This window comes from Corylus avellana, chromosome 10 (assembly GCF_965113065.1).
Source record: "Corylus avellana chromosome 10, dhCorAvel1.hap1.2, whole genome shotgun sequence".
NCBI lineage: Eukaryota > Viridiplantae > Streptophyta > Magnoliopsida > Fagales > Betulaceae > Corylus > Corylus avellana.
In genome coordinates, this window is record NC_142499.1 from 1,493,259 (window position 1) to 1,509,624 (window position 16,366).

At 40.5% G+C, this 16,366-nt stretch overlaps 1 protein-coding gene across 1 annotated transcript; it reads right to left on the reverse strand.

Moving 5' to 3' along the window:
• Nucleotides 1-606: 606 nt before the first annotated feature.
• On the reverse strand, nt 607-14,335 carry LOC132162099 (ABC transporter G family member 39-like). Its single transcript, XM_059572349.2, has 20 exons — nt 13,594-14,335; nt 13,362-13,482; nt 13,013-13,101; nt 12,764-12,848; nt 12,390-12,680; nt 12,205-12,295; nt 5,605-6,505; nt 5,311-5,471; nt 5,112-5,215; nt 4,795-4,960; nt 4,617-4,703; nt 4,010-4,146; nt 3,526-3,858; nt 3,072-3,362; nt 2,881-2,964; nt 2,579-2,712; nt 2,248-2,475; nt 1,956-2,127; nt 1,571-1,825; nt 607-1,278 (listed from the first exon to the last, which is right to left on the reverse strand). Exons 1-20 carry the CDS (start codon nt 13,950-13,952, stop codon nt 1,009-1,011), a joined length of 4,359 nt encoding a protein of 1,452 aa, XP_059428332.2. The 5' UTR covers nt 13,953-14,335; the 3' UTR covers nt 607-1,008.
• Between the last annotated feature and the right edge of the window lie 2,031 nt (nt 14,336-16,366).

Genomic DNA, 16,366 nt, shown 5'->3' on the forward strand with positions numbered 1-16,366 from the left:
TCTCAGCCACGAAAGTGGGTTTGCAAAGCTCTACAACCAGAAGATGCTTTCTTCGGACGTCTGAGAATGGAGGAGATGAACGAGGATGTTTGCCTTTCTGCAAACAGAGAAATAATATGACTACACCCACCCAACACGCCTTCTTCTCACGCAACTTTTTGTTTTTTTGTTTTTTGCTTTTTAAAGGAAACTGACGTGGCATTGACTGCAATTTTAACTTGTTTTGATTTGTTTTAATAATTATAAATTTATAATGGAATCAATTATGATATTTTATGAAATGGAATCAAATCCATTGCATGCGATCATTCTTCTATTCATGACGATGAATCGATGAGTCACATTTTTGACAAGCAAAAGTGGTTTGATGTATTTAAATATTATTTCTGGTAGTTTGGTGGTATAAATGAAAAAAAAAAAAAAAATGGTAGTATCATGGTGGTACCTGCATTTTCTTTTCTTTTTTTTTAAAAAAAAAAAATCTAATTTCTACCTAATTGCTTTGGAGGAAATTTCCTTCAAACATTGATTTTTTAAAAATTCAATCATGTTGAACGACACTAATTACTCATTAGAATAGGTTAAAGTAAATTTTCTCCAAACCAATTTAAAAAAAATTTGTGTCTATATATAATATATCGTGAATTACAATGGATAATCTTAGGATTATAAAGGATAATCTTAAGATCTACGTGACAAACGGATTTAATGCAGAGAAAACACTCTTCTCAATGTCTTTAGACTTTATATAAGATTACAGTTATTGTCTTTGTACAGTATTTTGCTTGTCTACTGTACAGTCTGCACTGCAGGAGCAGGACAATATAGCCGCTTTTATGGAGAAGCATGAACAAAAGAATAGAAATACGCTAGAAGAAAAAAGGGCAAAAAAAAAAGAAAAAAAAAGAAAAAGGAAGTTTAACTGTTTTGTTTCCCGGTTTATAACTACTACACGGTTGCTTTCCTATTGTGTATACAGTTGTGAGACTACTGTGTAACTGAAGCTGGTTATCTCCTTTGGAAGTTGAGGAACTTGATGCCATAAGCAAAGACAAAGAAGAAGAGAAGAACCCAGCCGACATGGGCCACGGCAACGGCTGGAAGGAAGTCATAATCAAAACCCAAGCCCCTTTTAAGCAACATCTTCAGTGGCACGTTACCTATTCCAGGTACCTCAACGACACCATTTTTGTCGCCCACTTGAGATGTCACAAGGCCATATAGTGTCCAAGCCACCGGAGAAGCCCAGTAGTACCACCTCCACCAAATGGGGATTTGCTGCAATGTGCAGACTACCGTTAGTTTTGTATGCAAAGTGAAATTTTAAGCGTACGTTTGACCTGCAATTTTGAGGCAAAACACGCGTTTTTAAACAAAACCACGGAAAGTTAGTTGTTTTAGAAGTGTGTTCAAAAAACGTGGTGGTTTGAACGCACAATATGCAAGTGGGTGTATTTTTTAAGACATGATTTTATCTAACGCTTAGCCATTTTTAGGGAAAATCATAAATCATCAAATGGTGAGATACGTGAGCGCAGTATGCAACACAGATTGAGTTTGAATAACATACCGGCCTGGGAATGAGAAAACCAGAGAACAAGTTCCAAAAACCGAGGAAGAACGACATACAAATGGCGGCAATTTGGTGGCTCGGCGTCAGTGCAACAAGCATCATTCCATACATTGTGTGGTAGACAAAACACATAAATATGCAGTAATAGAACCACAAGAATTTGGCTGCCTTCCACTCAAACCCAATCATGGAGTAAAGAAGAAGAGTGTAAACAAAAGTCTGAATTGCAACGTAAACTGTCTCTATGGCCACCTGCATAATTAGTAGAGTATTAAAAAGTGTAGTTGTGTAATAGAGTTTCATTATTTGCAAGATATATTCTGTTTTCACAGTTTTGGGATTAAAGCCCTACAAGAAAAGAGAAGAATTGCCTAAAAGTTACCTGAGCGAATGCATAAGCCAGAGGAGAATACATCCCTACTGCTCTTTCACGGTAGAAAACTGTTCTTTCAATGGCAACAATAGCCTGCACTGCATAAGTATTGGTGGCTCCAAGGAAAAGCACAGCAGTAAACATGGCTCCCAAAAGATTGATCAAATCTTGTTGTTTGTCACTGTTAACAAAATATTAGAGTTAACATCTGAGACAAATGGCAATGAATATGAAGATAAAACAGGGGAGCTCCCATTCAATCAGTAGAGATCACTTTCTAAACTAAAATCTCAAGACTTACGTCTTTTGTCCTTTGTTCCAGAAGATGAGACCAAATAATGTACCAATGACAATAGTCATGAAGAACCGAACGGCATTGTACTGAGGGTTTCTCCAGTAAGACCAATGTTGTTTCCAGAAACAAGCTTTGCACTGAACAGGAAAAGATTTGGAGTATTTGGTTTGGAAATAGAGGTCCTTGGAGCCTGGGACTGGAGAACTTAGATCTTTGATGAGTTCCTGAGTCCTCCTGAAAGACCATCAAGAGAGAAATGAGAATCACAAAATATAAAAAAATCCCGCGAAAGTAAGAAAGCAACCTTCTTCAAAATAATCATATGATTAGAACTTACTGATAAAGTGAGGAGTTGACATAAATTTCTGCAAAATCAACATCAAGTTGAGCCTCAACTGTAGGAGCAGTGACTTCAAGCGTCCATGTAGCAGGGTTGTAACCATCCTTGATCTTAGGCACTCCTGAAACAGCCTGGCATAGGTTATAGACATTAGTCAATGCCTATCAAACTCTTGCTAGTCAACCCTAAGGGGAAAATCTAATGAAATGGAAGTCATTTGTTTAAATCTCCCTAGTTTGAATTTAATGAAATTAGACATATTGATCAACTCTAAAAAAAAGCATGGAACAGATACTCACTTCGAAATATTCAATTAGCTTGTGAGAATGGTGACCAAGAGGTCCAGCATAAATGACTTGCCCTCCTCTTTTCATCAGCAGTAGCTGCATCAAGCACAATGTCAAAGTTGAAAACACATGTTGTAACAAAGATGCATAAAAAATATAGAATAACAAACTTTAACACCGAAGTTAAGAAAATGGAGCAGCACCTCATCAAAAGCTTCAAAAATGTCTATGCTAGGCTGGTGGATTGTGCATACAACAGTTCTCCCAGTATCCACTGTATTTCTCACTGTACGCATAACAATAGCAGCAGCTCTGGCATCCAGACCAGATGTTGGTTCATCCATGAAGATGATAGCAGGGTTAGCAACCAGCTCCACAGCTATTGTCAGCCTCTTCCTTTGTTCTGTTGAAAGACCATCTATTCCTGGAAGGCCGACTAGCGCGTTTCTCAGGGGTTTAAGCTCAACCAATTCCATAACTTCTTCTACAAACATCTGTACCACAAATAGAAATTAAAATAAGAATTCAGAAAACGCACACTCAGAACTTGGATCCTTATAGGAATCCAAAACTTTAGGTGAGTAGAAACAAATGAATCTTAAAGGTCTAGAATGATACTGATTCTAGCTAGAAGACCGTTCAACATACAATACATACCTTTCGCGTTTCTGTCTTTACATCTGCAGAGAGACGGAGCCAAGCTGAATATAGAACAGATTCATAGACAGTAACATGCGGTGAATGAATGTCATTCTGTTCACAGTAACCGCTAACCCGGGCAAATGTTGCTTGGTTTTTAGGATAACCAGAGATGGTAATGGTTCCGTCGGTGTATCCACCGGTCTTTCTTCCTGCTAACACGTCCATAAGGGTCGTCTTCCCAGCACCACTGACACCGACAAGTGCTGTCAATACGCCTGGTCTAAAAGCACCGCTAACATCTCTTAACAATTGAAGACGATCTTCTTCAATCCCTTGACTCTTCATTTCCTGGTAGGAAAGGCCAAATTGTTACCTCGTTGTTTGGAGATTAAGAAGAATTTTGACAAGAACTTGTATTGGCATTTGATAGTTAACAATGTCAATGAAAACCTGAATTTATTTGGCAGAGAATGAAAAGTTTTTAAAATGAGCGACTTACAGCAGGCATATCCACATAGTAGTTCATATGGTTAAACGCAAGCGAAAGGGGTTGGAAGGGCAAAACCATTCCTCTTCTTGGGGCATTATCTGAGGCACCAACAATTTCTGAAGAACTTCTCACGGCCATATCAATACCTGTAATTGTTTCACAAAAAGGATAGGCATATTGAAGAAGATGATTAACACCTCTTAACCATTGAAACAAGCATGTAAGCTTTTTTCTCCTGAATACTTTGTAGGGCCTTGAAGTTTATTTTCTTAAGCCAAAACCAGATTTTTTGTTAACTAACAAAACCTTTGTCTTTTCCATTCTTCTCAAATATACATGTCATGGGACATATTTCAGGCTCTTTTTCTTTTTCTTTTTTTCATTATTTTCCTTCTCTAGAGGAAGGGAAAAAAAACATTGATGCAGGTAGCTAGGAATATTTCTGAGTTTAACATGGTTGTTCAAAATTATGACATGGTTGTTAGAAAACAACATTAAAATTTCTACTTCTCTAATTGAAATAGAATTACTGATGAACTAATTTTAACTAAATGCCAGCAGAAGCGGAGAAATGAGGGAACCATTAATATAGAAGGGGAAAGGTAAAGGATAAAACCTTCTGTTCTATGCTTTCCAGAGGATGACTTCTCATTCTTCTTGTCATTTTCTTCATCAGCAATGACAGCTTTTGAATCACCCAAAGCTGAAATTTATTTCCACAAAAGGGTTTGTCAACTAGGAATTTCCTTTTTATGAATGAAAACTCTGAGTAGAAATAAGAATAGATAACTTACGATTCAGGAAAGTCAATGCTGCAATAAATAACAGGTTGAAGAGAAGTGAGAATCCAAAGAGCGCTCCAATACAAATCCAAAACCAATAATCATCGGTAAAGAAGCCTCTGGACTTGAGAAGGACTTCTCCAACTGTAGCTGCCTTAATACTGGGGTCTGTATTGGGCTGCAATAGATAAAAGTTTTGGATAATTTTCATGATGGCTATGGAGTCAGAACTGCCTAATTTGAGTTTATATTTGCATATGCATGTAAGAAATGTAGGTGCAATTCCAAAATCAACAAATGAAGACAATTAGACCGTGAAGATATCTTACCTTGCTCCATCTTTTATCAAGAAATTCATTCATAACAATGGCATTCTGTCCATACATCATAGGAGAACTATAATAGGCCCATATCATCCATGGTTCAATGTCATCTACAGGCACAAAATGAAGAGTCAAAATTTGATATCAAATAAATTAATGTTTGAATTATACTGACAGCCAGATTGGAAAGAGATGAATTAATTACTTCTGGAAACAATGAACCCTCCAAGCACAAAAACCAATAGCAAGGCAAAGGTACCCAGCCAAGTTGCAACAACTTGTGTTCTTCCAAGTGCAGCAATGAACCGAAAGAGAGACAATGCCATTTGATGTACTCCAAAGAATGCCAAGAACTGTCGGAAAAACCTGAAGTAATGAAGGAAGAAATGTGTTAATGAAAGAAACATTGACTAAACCCCATGAGTTTGATACATAAAATTCCAGTATCTAGTAAGTAGGGAATCAGATTTCCATAGACAAGAAATCAAAGCCCATTTACCTGCTAGGAGCCGGAGCAAATCCAATTGGGTAGTATGTAAGAATGAGCCATATTCCTGATTCCATTAATGATAGAGGGATCCTAAGGACCCAGATGGGTAAGCCAAAAGCCCATGCAGGATAGAACAAGAAATCCCTCTGTTTATAGAAGACAGGAAGCCTGAAAACAGTCATTGCCAGTTCTGCCACTCCATTGAACATCACATTAACCAGACTGAAGAATAGTGCTCCAAAAAATTTTCCTCCATCTATTACAGTTCCAACCGACATTTCGGTCCTAATGAAAACTGTTAAGGCAATTATGGACATGATTGTTATCTGGGTAGTCTTGAATATATACACAAAAGAATTACGCTTCATTAGCAGCCACTCTCTTGAAAAGCAAGCCTTGAATAGTTCCATATTTGAAATACCATACTTCTCTGTCACCAGAGCAGCTGGGTGGGTTCTGGATCTGTCATAAGGAACACTAAGATCAGCTGCAAGCTGTTGGCCAATGTGGAAAGAGCTGAAGGCCTGTGCAAATTCGGGAACTGAGATGTATCTGTGAGGTTGGTTCTTCTTGAACCAATATTGTTCTTGATCCTTCTTGGAGGTTACTTCTTGCAAGAAGTCAGCAACCCCTTTCCTTTCTGGGCATTTGAAACCCATGTACTCAAAGAAATCGAGGACATTTTCTCTTGGACCTTGGTACACAACCTGACCATCTGAAAGCAGGATAAGGTCATCAAAGAGATCAAATGTCTCTGGTGCTGGCTGCAGAAGAGAAATGACCATCGTCACTTCCATTATATGAACCATTTGCCTCATGAACTTGCATATCTGGAATGTGGTAGAACTGTCCAGCCCCGTTGATATTTCATCCATAAAAAGAGCCTTTGCTGGTCCGACCAACATCTCCCCTGCACCCCCATTATAATAAAACAATCACACTGGTAATGTATAATTACAAATGCTTCTTCTGCACCAGCATCATTCTAATTGTTTGTTAATTAATTACTGTTAAGATTTAATTAAATAAATTAACTTAAATCAAAAATAATTTAATTTCGAGTCTATATGTTATAATATACATATACATTACATTCATCACACACATATATATATACATATCCACAAACCCGCTCATTTACATACAAAAACACATATTTATATCAAGACTCTTAATTATAATAATTCAAATTATTTATATTATATGACGGAGATAACCTATTTTAAAATTTAACTCCCCAAACTATCAGTCATTTGAGATTTAGCCTCCAATATTCAAAAAGTAATAAAGTAACCTTCCAAACTACCAACCAGTTGCAATTTAGCCACTTTGTTAGTTATCACTGTCAAATAGGATGGAAAATTCAATATGACATCGGCTTGGAAAAGTTAAGTTACTAAAATGCCCTTTAAAAAAATCAATTTTAAAAAGCGGTTTAAGAAACGAGGTCGTTTTCACTCTTGTCCCTATTGTTTCTTCGTTTTCACTGTGTGTTTCCATGCTTGTTCGGATTTCATGGCGATGTGGCAAAGGTGGCGGGTTCTTGGCAAGGGAACATACGGCGCGGTGTTCTTGGTTGAACCATGGCTGAAACTCCGGCTTGCGATTGACCAACAGTTGCTGGGAATACCTCAAGGGCTCTCCGAGGATGGGAAGGACTTTCTGAGAAGTGTTTTGCAACGGACCCGTGTGAGAGGTGGACGGCCGAGATGCTTCTGAACCATCCTTTTGTTTCTAAGCCCATGTATGGGAAGACTCCTGAGTCGCCAGCATCTCCAAAAAGCCCTTTAAACCCGTTCAGTGATGGTCTGCCTCCGCCGGGTTGGTGCTCCTTTACGCCTAGTGATCAGAATTCAGAGCAATCGCTGGGTTCATCTGCTTCGTTACTTCGTTGAGGAATGCTACACCTACGTAAAGATTTTACCAAAAGAATTTTACGAACTGAGGTGGAACACACGTGGCTGAACTGTAGCATAAAAAACTAAAAAAAATTTGTCAGTTTTGTCTTCTTTCTCTCTCCCTCTTTTTCTTTCTCTGGTTCATCTCCTCCGAAACACACATCAAAATTTTTTTTTCCCTTCTTCTCTGTCTCTCCCACTCATCTTCCTCCACCAGCGGTCCCGCTACCGAATCCACAGTATTTAGCTTATTTACTAAAGAAATTTTTGTTCTTCGGTGTTAAGAATATTACTTGTTATTTACTTCTTTAAGTATTATTAGTCTACTAGGTTTACCTTTCCTTAGTCTACTAGGTTTACCTTTCCTTAGTCTATTAGGTTACTTGCCTCTCTATAAATAGAGGCCTCTGTATTCATTATTATTATTATTAGAGTCAATACAATGTAGTCCATTGTGTGCTTTCGCTCTCTCTCTCTCTTTCTTCCGCTTCTAATATATTATCTAATATATTTAACATGGTATCAGAGCTACCTTCTGTGGCCTTCAATAAACGTCTTTGACGTTTTCCGGCGCTCCCTTCAGCGACCTCCCAATTTCGGTCATCGGCGCGTCGCCAAGCGGTTTTCCGCTTAAAATCTCGTTCACTCCTTTAGATCTACAGATTTGTGGAAGATCCACAGCCATCGGCCCTCCGAGCTCCTCCACGCTCCTTCGGCAATTTCTGCCTGAGCCAATCGCCACCGTGACTCCTCTTGGCCAAATAACCACCAAAAGTGGTGTCTTGGCCCCAGAATGGTGGATCTGTGCAATTTCAGCATATTCCAGCTTTGCACGCGCCTCCACGCTCTGCCCTCAGCAACTGCCGTTGCTCCAACGTGCCTCCACGCGCGGCTGCCGCTCCTCCGGACGCCTCCACCTATGTCGGATCTTCGTGGTTTTCACTCCGTTCGATAGATCCAGGCCAGACGAGGCGAGAGCCGTCGAGTACAGCCTCATCGGAACCTCCACGTGCCGCCACGCGCCGTTAGAAGCTTTTGACGTTCAATCCACGCGCCGCCACGTTGACCTGATCAGCAAGGGTGCCGGTCCTCTCCATAGATCCGCCGCAGGCCGTCAATAATATGTCCAGAAATCCACCAGAAGACATAGGACGCGCCCCCAAGCGCAGCAGGAATTCTCTGCGCGTGGGCTTCACGCGCCCTAGTGCGGCCACCGGTGAGGCGCGTGTACCTCACGCGCTTGATGATTTTCCCTCTTTGCCAGCCATGTGTCAATCCCTCATACTGCCACGTCAGCCCTAAGCTGTGTCATCCAGTGCCACGCCAACGAATTTGCCACGTCAGTTGTGCCACATCAGTAGGTGCCACGTCATCCTTTGCCACATCATCACTTGGTCCACGTCAGCGAATCTGCCACATCATCACCTTGACATGGTTGACTTTTCATTCGTTGACCGTTGACTTTGACTTTGACCACTCAAAAAGTTGACCAGGTGTTTCCTACTCAATTTTTCATCCTGACTTCAAATTTGTGGTCTATTTTTGCTTTTGGCATCTCTATATGGTAGAAAACAAGATTCTTCTCCAAATTTAGGCGCTTGTTTTGTGCGGTTCAAGTTGGTTAATGCATTGTTCAATTTGGTTCCATAGCCTTTTTCTTTGGCGCAGTTCAATCCGGTTCATTCTTCTTGCGGTAGGCACTCTCGGGTCAGACCAATCTTTCCTCAGGTCCATGGGTTTTCGGGCCAAAGAAGCCCTTTCAACCGGCCCACTTATGCCTTGTCAAATGCCGCCATCACTGGTCACTACAGCCTTTCCTAAGCCATTGATCCATTACTAGTGAGAATTTTTTGGGTCAGACCTTTCAACGGTCCAAGGGTTTCAAGCATGATTAGCCTCTTCAATTGGCCCTACTTATCTTAGCCGACCAGGCGAGACTGTCTACTAATTAGAATTTTTGGGTCAGACCTTTCAACGGTCCAAGGGTTCCAGGCATGATTAGCCTCTTCAACCGGCCATTTTTCTCCCTACTTAGCTCAGCCGGCCAGGCAAGATGGTCTACTAGTTAGATGGGTCAGACTTTAGTTCAGCCAACAAGACGAGACGGTCCAAGGGTTTCAGGCATGATTAGCCTTTTCAACTGGCCCTGCTTATCTTAGCCGACCAGGCGAGACTGTCTACTAGTTAGAATTTTTTGGGACAAACTTTAGCTCAGGTGAGATGGTCCAAGGGTTACGGGCCAAACAAGCCCCTTTTAACCGAACCTACTTTTCTCAGCCGACCAGGCGAGCTCTTCATTATAGTATATGGTTTTCAAGTCAAATTACCACCAAGTGAACCAAGCTCCAACTTAAATGCATAGCTCAATTCAGGCAGAATCCATCGGTCTCTACCAACTTTTATGGCATTACTCCGGCAACTCTTTCGGTACAAGCGACTTTTTCGACAAATTCATTTTTCTTTCCCTTTTCTTTTACCCAAACTCAAGTTTACACATTGAGTTTGAGGGGGGATGTTAAGAATATTACTTATTGTTTACTTCTTTAAGTATTATTAGTCTACTAGGTTTACCTTTCCTTAGTCTACTAGGTTTACCTTTTCTTAGTCTATTAGGTTACTTGCCTCTCTATAAATAGAGGCATCTGTATTCATTCATTATTATTATTAGAGTCAATACAATGTAGTCCATTGTGTGCTTTCGCTCTCTCTCTCTTCTCTCTCTTTCTTTCGCTTCTAATATATTATCCAATATATTTAACATTCTGCATTCACCGCAAACAGAGAGAAAGAAACCTGAAGTACAAACTGAGTGCAGAACCCCAAAAATGCAAAAGAACAAAACTGGTTTCCTTTGCATTTGTTCTCCTGCATTTTTGCTTGCTTCTTATGTTTCAAAATCACACCCCAAAATCCTTACCCATCAAACCAAATCGACACCCATCTAAAAAAATCACCCCAAAATCCTTACCCATCAAACCAAATCGACACCCATCTGAAAAAAATCAACCCAAAATCCTTACCCTGGTTCTATGGTGGTGAGCGAGAGTGAAAGAGGGGAAACGAAAGAAGAGAAAAAATGGTTGGCGATCACGGAGAGCGAACCACGTCGTAGATTGGCGATCGCGGAAGCAGCAGGTCTCTGCTGGAGAGTGCTTAGCAAACCTGCGGCGGGGTCGGCAATCTTGAGAAGTGAATTGGCAAACCTTAGGAAGCGAGGTTCGGCGAACTTACGCTGGCGGGACTGAAGTTTCACCGGAGAGACCGCCGGTCTGCAAGTTCGCAGCGATCTGCGCAACTGTGCCTGGCTTCCAGCATCCTTTCTTCATTCTTCTGCAAAAGAAAGAGAAAAATGGCCTTCGGTGAACCTTAGGGAGCGAGGCCTGGCGACCTTGATGGCGACCTGTGGCAAGATTCGGCGAGCTTGAGCCGATGGTGAATACTGTGGATTTGGTGGCGGGACCGCTAGTTGGTGCCCGCTGATTTAGATGTCGTGGGAGAGACCGGCAACCCGCTGAAGTATTTTGGCAATTTTGGGGTGTGATTTTATGCATGGTGGTTCGGTGGAGGAAGATGAGTGGGAGAGAAAGAGAATAAGAGGGAAAAAAAAAAATTTGATGTATGTTTCAGAGAAGATGAACCAGAGAAAGAAAAAGAGGGAGAGAGCCATGTGTGTTCCACCTCAATTCGTAAAGCTCTTTCGGTAAAATCTGTACGTAGGTGTAGATTCCTCATTCCTCTTCTTCTTCGTTTGTACGGTTGTATGGAGAAGAAAACGAAGAAACGAAGCTGCTGCGACGTCGTTTCCTAAACCCTTTTTAAAATTGATTTTTTTTTTTTCAAGAGGACATTTTAGTAACTTAACCTTGCCAAAACGATGTCATATTGAATTTTGAGAATATCTTCAATGTGGTCAATGCATAAAACCCCTGTTTTGTGCACACCATTCAGCAGTTGACACATCAGCCTATTACATAAACTTAAAATGAGAACAAAATACCATAATAATTCCTATTCTCACAGTTTAAAAAAAAAAAAAAAAAAAAAAAAAAAAAAAATCGAAGTGGTAGCCTTGGAGGAGCATCAGCCCATGGGGGTGGCGGGTCACAGCTAGACCCACGGGTCTGGCCGTTTCTCCGACACCGGAGTTCCTTTTTTCAACCTTTAGGGTGATAAAATTCTTAAAGGGTTCACTTTTCACTGCTATTTTTAGTTTTGAATCTAAAAACGAGTTTTGAGCCATTAGAATCCAATTTTGAGGTATTAGAATCCGGTTTTGAGGCATTAGAATCCGGTTTTGAGGTGGGACACTACGGTTTCAGGCGGGTTTGGAGGCGGGTCATGGCGAGACCCACGAAAGAGACCCAGCAGCCCAACAACCGCTGCTGGTGCTGCTTCACGATCCACCGCTGCCAAGGACCCAAGCCACCCTATTAATCAGCTGTAGGCATACCTATTTTCTAATTTGCTACATGCTGAGTTATCATTCATTGTGTGGGTTGCACAAAAGGTGACAGAAGACGCACTCTTGAATTTTTCATCCTATTTGACGGTGATGACTAACGGAGTGGCCAACTTGCAACTAATTGGTAGTTTTAGAGCTACTTTATTACTTTTTAAATATTAAGGAGCTAAATTACAAATGGCTGGTAATTTAGGGGACTAAATTATATTTTTCCCTTTAAAATACTTATAAGAGCTTATACGTTTATACCAATTGTCACACGCTTCTTCTGTCCGCCAGAGATACCCCTCCTCATCTCATCTCCGACCAAAATATCCGCACAAATACCCAGTCCAAGTATCTGTCAAAAGTTCTTACGAAGTCAGCTTTCTTAAATTGGGTTGCTGGATGAAAAAAAACAGATGCTGCAACATAAAAGAGAGACAGAACTGAACCTTGAGAATATAATCCGTAACCAAACTGGTCTTTTGGCCTGACATTGCTGTGGCCTTCATGAACGCATCAATCTCAGGATCCGGCTTAATTCCCGCTTCTCTCTCTCTTCTTGAGAGTTCCGACAACATTTCGTATCTTGTCCCAACCCCTAGACAGCGTCCAGAGAAATCCAGTGTCTCTCTCACTGTCATTTCTCCATGGTGAAGATCATGCTGACCAATATAAGCACAGGTTCGTTGAGGAACAAATTCATTCAGTTCGTGACCACAGTAGGTGACTTTCCCAGATGCCTGTTTATGTATAGAAATCCAATCAATTAGCAGGATTATGCAAAGTGAGACACGTAAAAATAGAAAGAGATTGGGAAACAAACCCTTAGATCCTTGTCGAGCTTCCCGGCAAGCGCCATCAACAATGTTGTTTTCCCTGCACCTGGAGGACCCAGAAGCAGAGTCATCCTGGAATTACCATATCAGAATAAGGCCATGCTCTAGAGAAACAAAATAAGAACAGTTCACTTCATCCAATGAAACAACATACACCAGATACGAGGCAAGCAAGTTAATTTCCCCATCAATCATATTTGAAAAAAAAAAAAAAAACTACCGCTTCATGAAGATACCTTGAAGGTTTGACGATTCCACTAATATCGTCAAGTATCTGGATTTTTCTCTTCTTGGATGGAGCAAGGTGAACCAATCCGAGAATACTCTGTTGCCCATTACAAATTGAAAATGGAAAGAACAGAAACAGTTATCAGCAAAAGCTTAAATAAAATATTCCTGTCAAAGATTCCAAACTAACAAACTCCCTCCCAGAACAACTGGAGGAAAAGACACAGCAACAATTGTTCCAAATGACAAAGTTAAGCCATTCCCAGTTGCTTAAAGGGAAATTATCTCTCTGTTTCACAATTTTTAAAAATTTAAAATTTTAAAAAAAAATTTTAAAAGGAACATATTTTAATATACCTCAATTGTGTTCAATGTGACATTAAACAGAGTAGGAAGCGCTCGGCTCCCAACATACACATCCCCCTCCACTGACAAATGCTCGTAGCGAACTTCAATCTTAGGAACCTCAATCGACACCCTGCCACCAATCCAAACCCACCAAATAAAACCTTAAATTCACAAACCCAGAAACAAAAAGGAAATCCAAACAAAAAAAAACGACAAGGAACAAGAAACGACAAGTGCGTACCTGTCAGTCCTTTCCCTTAGTCTCATAAGGAACTTTTCGTTGTCCTCCTCGACAACCTTGAGTATACTCTCCATCAACCGGTTCTTGTCCTGGATCCCCAGCCTTGTCACGTCGACCTCGTCGTGCACAATCCTGCCATTTTCAAGGACCTGCCTCAGCATACCCTTCCTCAGCCGGTCATAGGTAGGTAGCCTTTCGATGGCGGCCCACCGGAGCTCCTCCTCATCGGTTTCCTGCCTGCCGCTACGGTTGAATACTTCCGGCGGAGCCGTCCAGACCTCCCGGAAGCTCGTCGACACCCAGCTTCTCCGGCTGCTCGTCGACCTGGCGTGATCATCTCCCGCCAAAGCCGACGCCATTCCTCCCTCGCGTGATCTACAATATGCCCTTAAGCACTTATCTTACTGTGTCCAAAAGTGGGTTTCTTTTCTATACTTGCATACGTATGGAGTAGGGAATCAATGGTGACTACAACTACTTTATCTTTTTCTCAGTCTTGTTTCTCTGAATTTCCGTATGCTTGTGAAATACTTCTACCATGTATTCCCAGTTACCATCTGATCCAACACAAAAAATTTGTCCCAAAATGAACCTTGCTCTTGTAAACACCAACTCAGCCAACTCTGAAGCTTCTACTGAGTACTGGATAAGAGATATAGGGTGCAGATGGTGGGAAATTTGGTGAGAAAGAAAGGAGTGGATGGTGATTAGAAGGGAAGCAAAAATAGACGTGTTTGGGGATCAAAATGTAGGTCAAGTCGATTTCACTGAGCGTATATATATATATATGGTTGTTGAAATTTCATGAAAGCTTCCATGTAGTTGGCTAAAGAAGAGGTTTTGTGGGTCAGTCGTATTAAACACCTTAAATATGAACAGAAAATGACTCCTACACTACAGACTACAGTTCTACTTCGACCAGGTTTCTACTTTCTAGTGTGTACTTTTTTTGTTTTTTTTTTAAAACAAAGGTAAACATGTGAAAAATTATTTTTATAAAAAATGTGGGTGAGAAATACATTCTACCAAACAGAATGATTTTGATTTTTTTTTTTTTTTTGAGTTAGATTTTGATTTAAGTAGGCTGTAACGTGACTCACGAACAATTGGCAAAAAGTCAATTTCTCAAAACCTTGTGTTGGGATGGGATTGGCTCCAATTCGTTGAATATATTTCGAGAGCCTCCTGTGGATGACTTATTTGTCTGAACAAGCGCTTAAATAAGAAGACTTTATAAATGAGTTTAACGAACCAATTGAGTTGACGTTTTAGAAATCCCAAACCCTAGCTCTTTTCTTTCTAAGCGCCGCAGCCGCACAGGTAAGGTATCTCCAGGCTTGGAGAGGAGGGAGGCAGTTCCTCCTCCCCTCGCCTTCTTCACAACGGGTGCTAGAAGTTTACCTGATGTCTCTAGCCCTGTTGCCTCCTCTCTCCCCCTTCTCTGCTATCCCTTTCTCCCCTCTGGTCCGCTTTTTTCTGGCGTGGCCCTTCTCCCTTTCTCCACCTTGCCGCCTTCTTCTCTTGATATCATATTAAATTACCAATTATTTCAAAAGTTTAATTTAATATGAATAAATAAATTTAATTATTTAATCATTACTTTAACATCAATTATATCTTTGAAAGCATTAATGACTTGTCATTTTCTTTCCTCTGTTTGCATTAATTGCCACCTTCTTATATAGGGATGGGAATCCTCTCCCGTCCATTTGGAAACTGGTTCTCTTTAGCACAAGGGCAGAATTATTCAAAAAAAAAACTTTTTTGACAATCGGTTTTGCCCCACCACCTTGCTAACCGGTTTCCCCTATGCCCATCTTACCTTTTGCACTAGATCCGTATCTTCGACTGTGGTTCTGTTTTCCTTTTCTAGTTTGTTTTTTTGCTTTCCTTTTTTGCCTGTTGTTTTGACGTTTATCTTGGTGTGTTGTTATTTGTTTTTGTTGCTTGTTTGGCACACTTTGTGAGTGCTGCTCTTGGGGGATTCACTCAAACTCTCCTCCTAGTTTGTTTTGTGTGAGACGCCAATCTCCTTCGCGCCCACTTTGCCACCCACCGCCCTCTGCCCAGTCTTTCTCGCGTCCCCATCACGATGAACTTCTAATGCCACCTTCAGCGTCAGTTTCCAACCAGCACGCAATTGGCTTCCTCCCAGCTGCCGTTATCCACATAGTGTTTTTTTTTTCCTTGTATTTCCGTTTATTCCCTATTTTTGCTTGTATTTCCGTTTTATCCCTTTATTTCCCTGTTCATTTTTCTTTCATATTTTTTGCTTGTAATAAGGCTATGTCCTCTCTTTGATCTACCCGTTGCTGCTTTGGTCCAGACCCTTAGGTTGTGGATATGAACGATATCCTAGCTATCGGGTCTAGGAGAAGGAGTTTTGACTTTGGGGTTCTTTATTCTCAAGGCTGAGGAATAAGCGCTACCTATGCATTGGAAGGTGTCTATTTGGTGTAGATCTATTTTTAAACCTGAAGAATAGTCATGGGTTAGCAGATGTTTTGTACTGATTGATTGGTATGTTGTTGACATATGTAACTTTAGCTTTGGCTATGATTTGTTTTCAAAGCTTTTTGCTCTATTTGTAATCGCTCTTGCTCGCAACCTTTTATTAATGAATGAGTATGAAATTCTTTCCCTTCCAAGAAAAAAAATAAGAAGACTTTATTGGAGTTATTTCTTAATTAATTGTCTAATTAATCACAATATAGACAGCTAATAACAGTGAATCGTATCCATGATTAATTATTAGGGAAAGTGATGTTAAGTA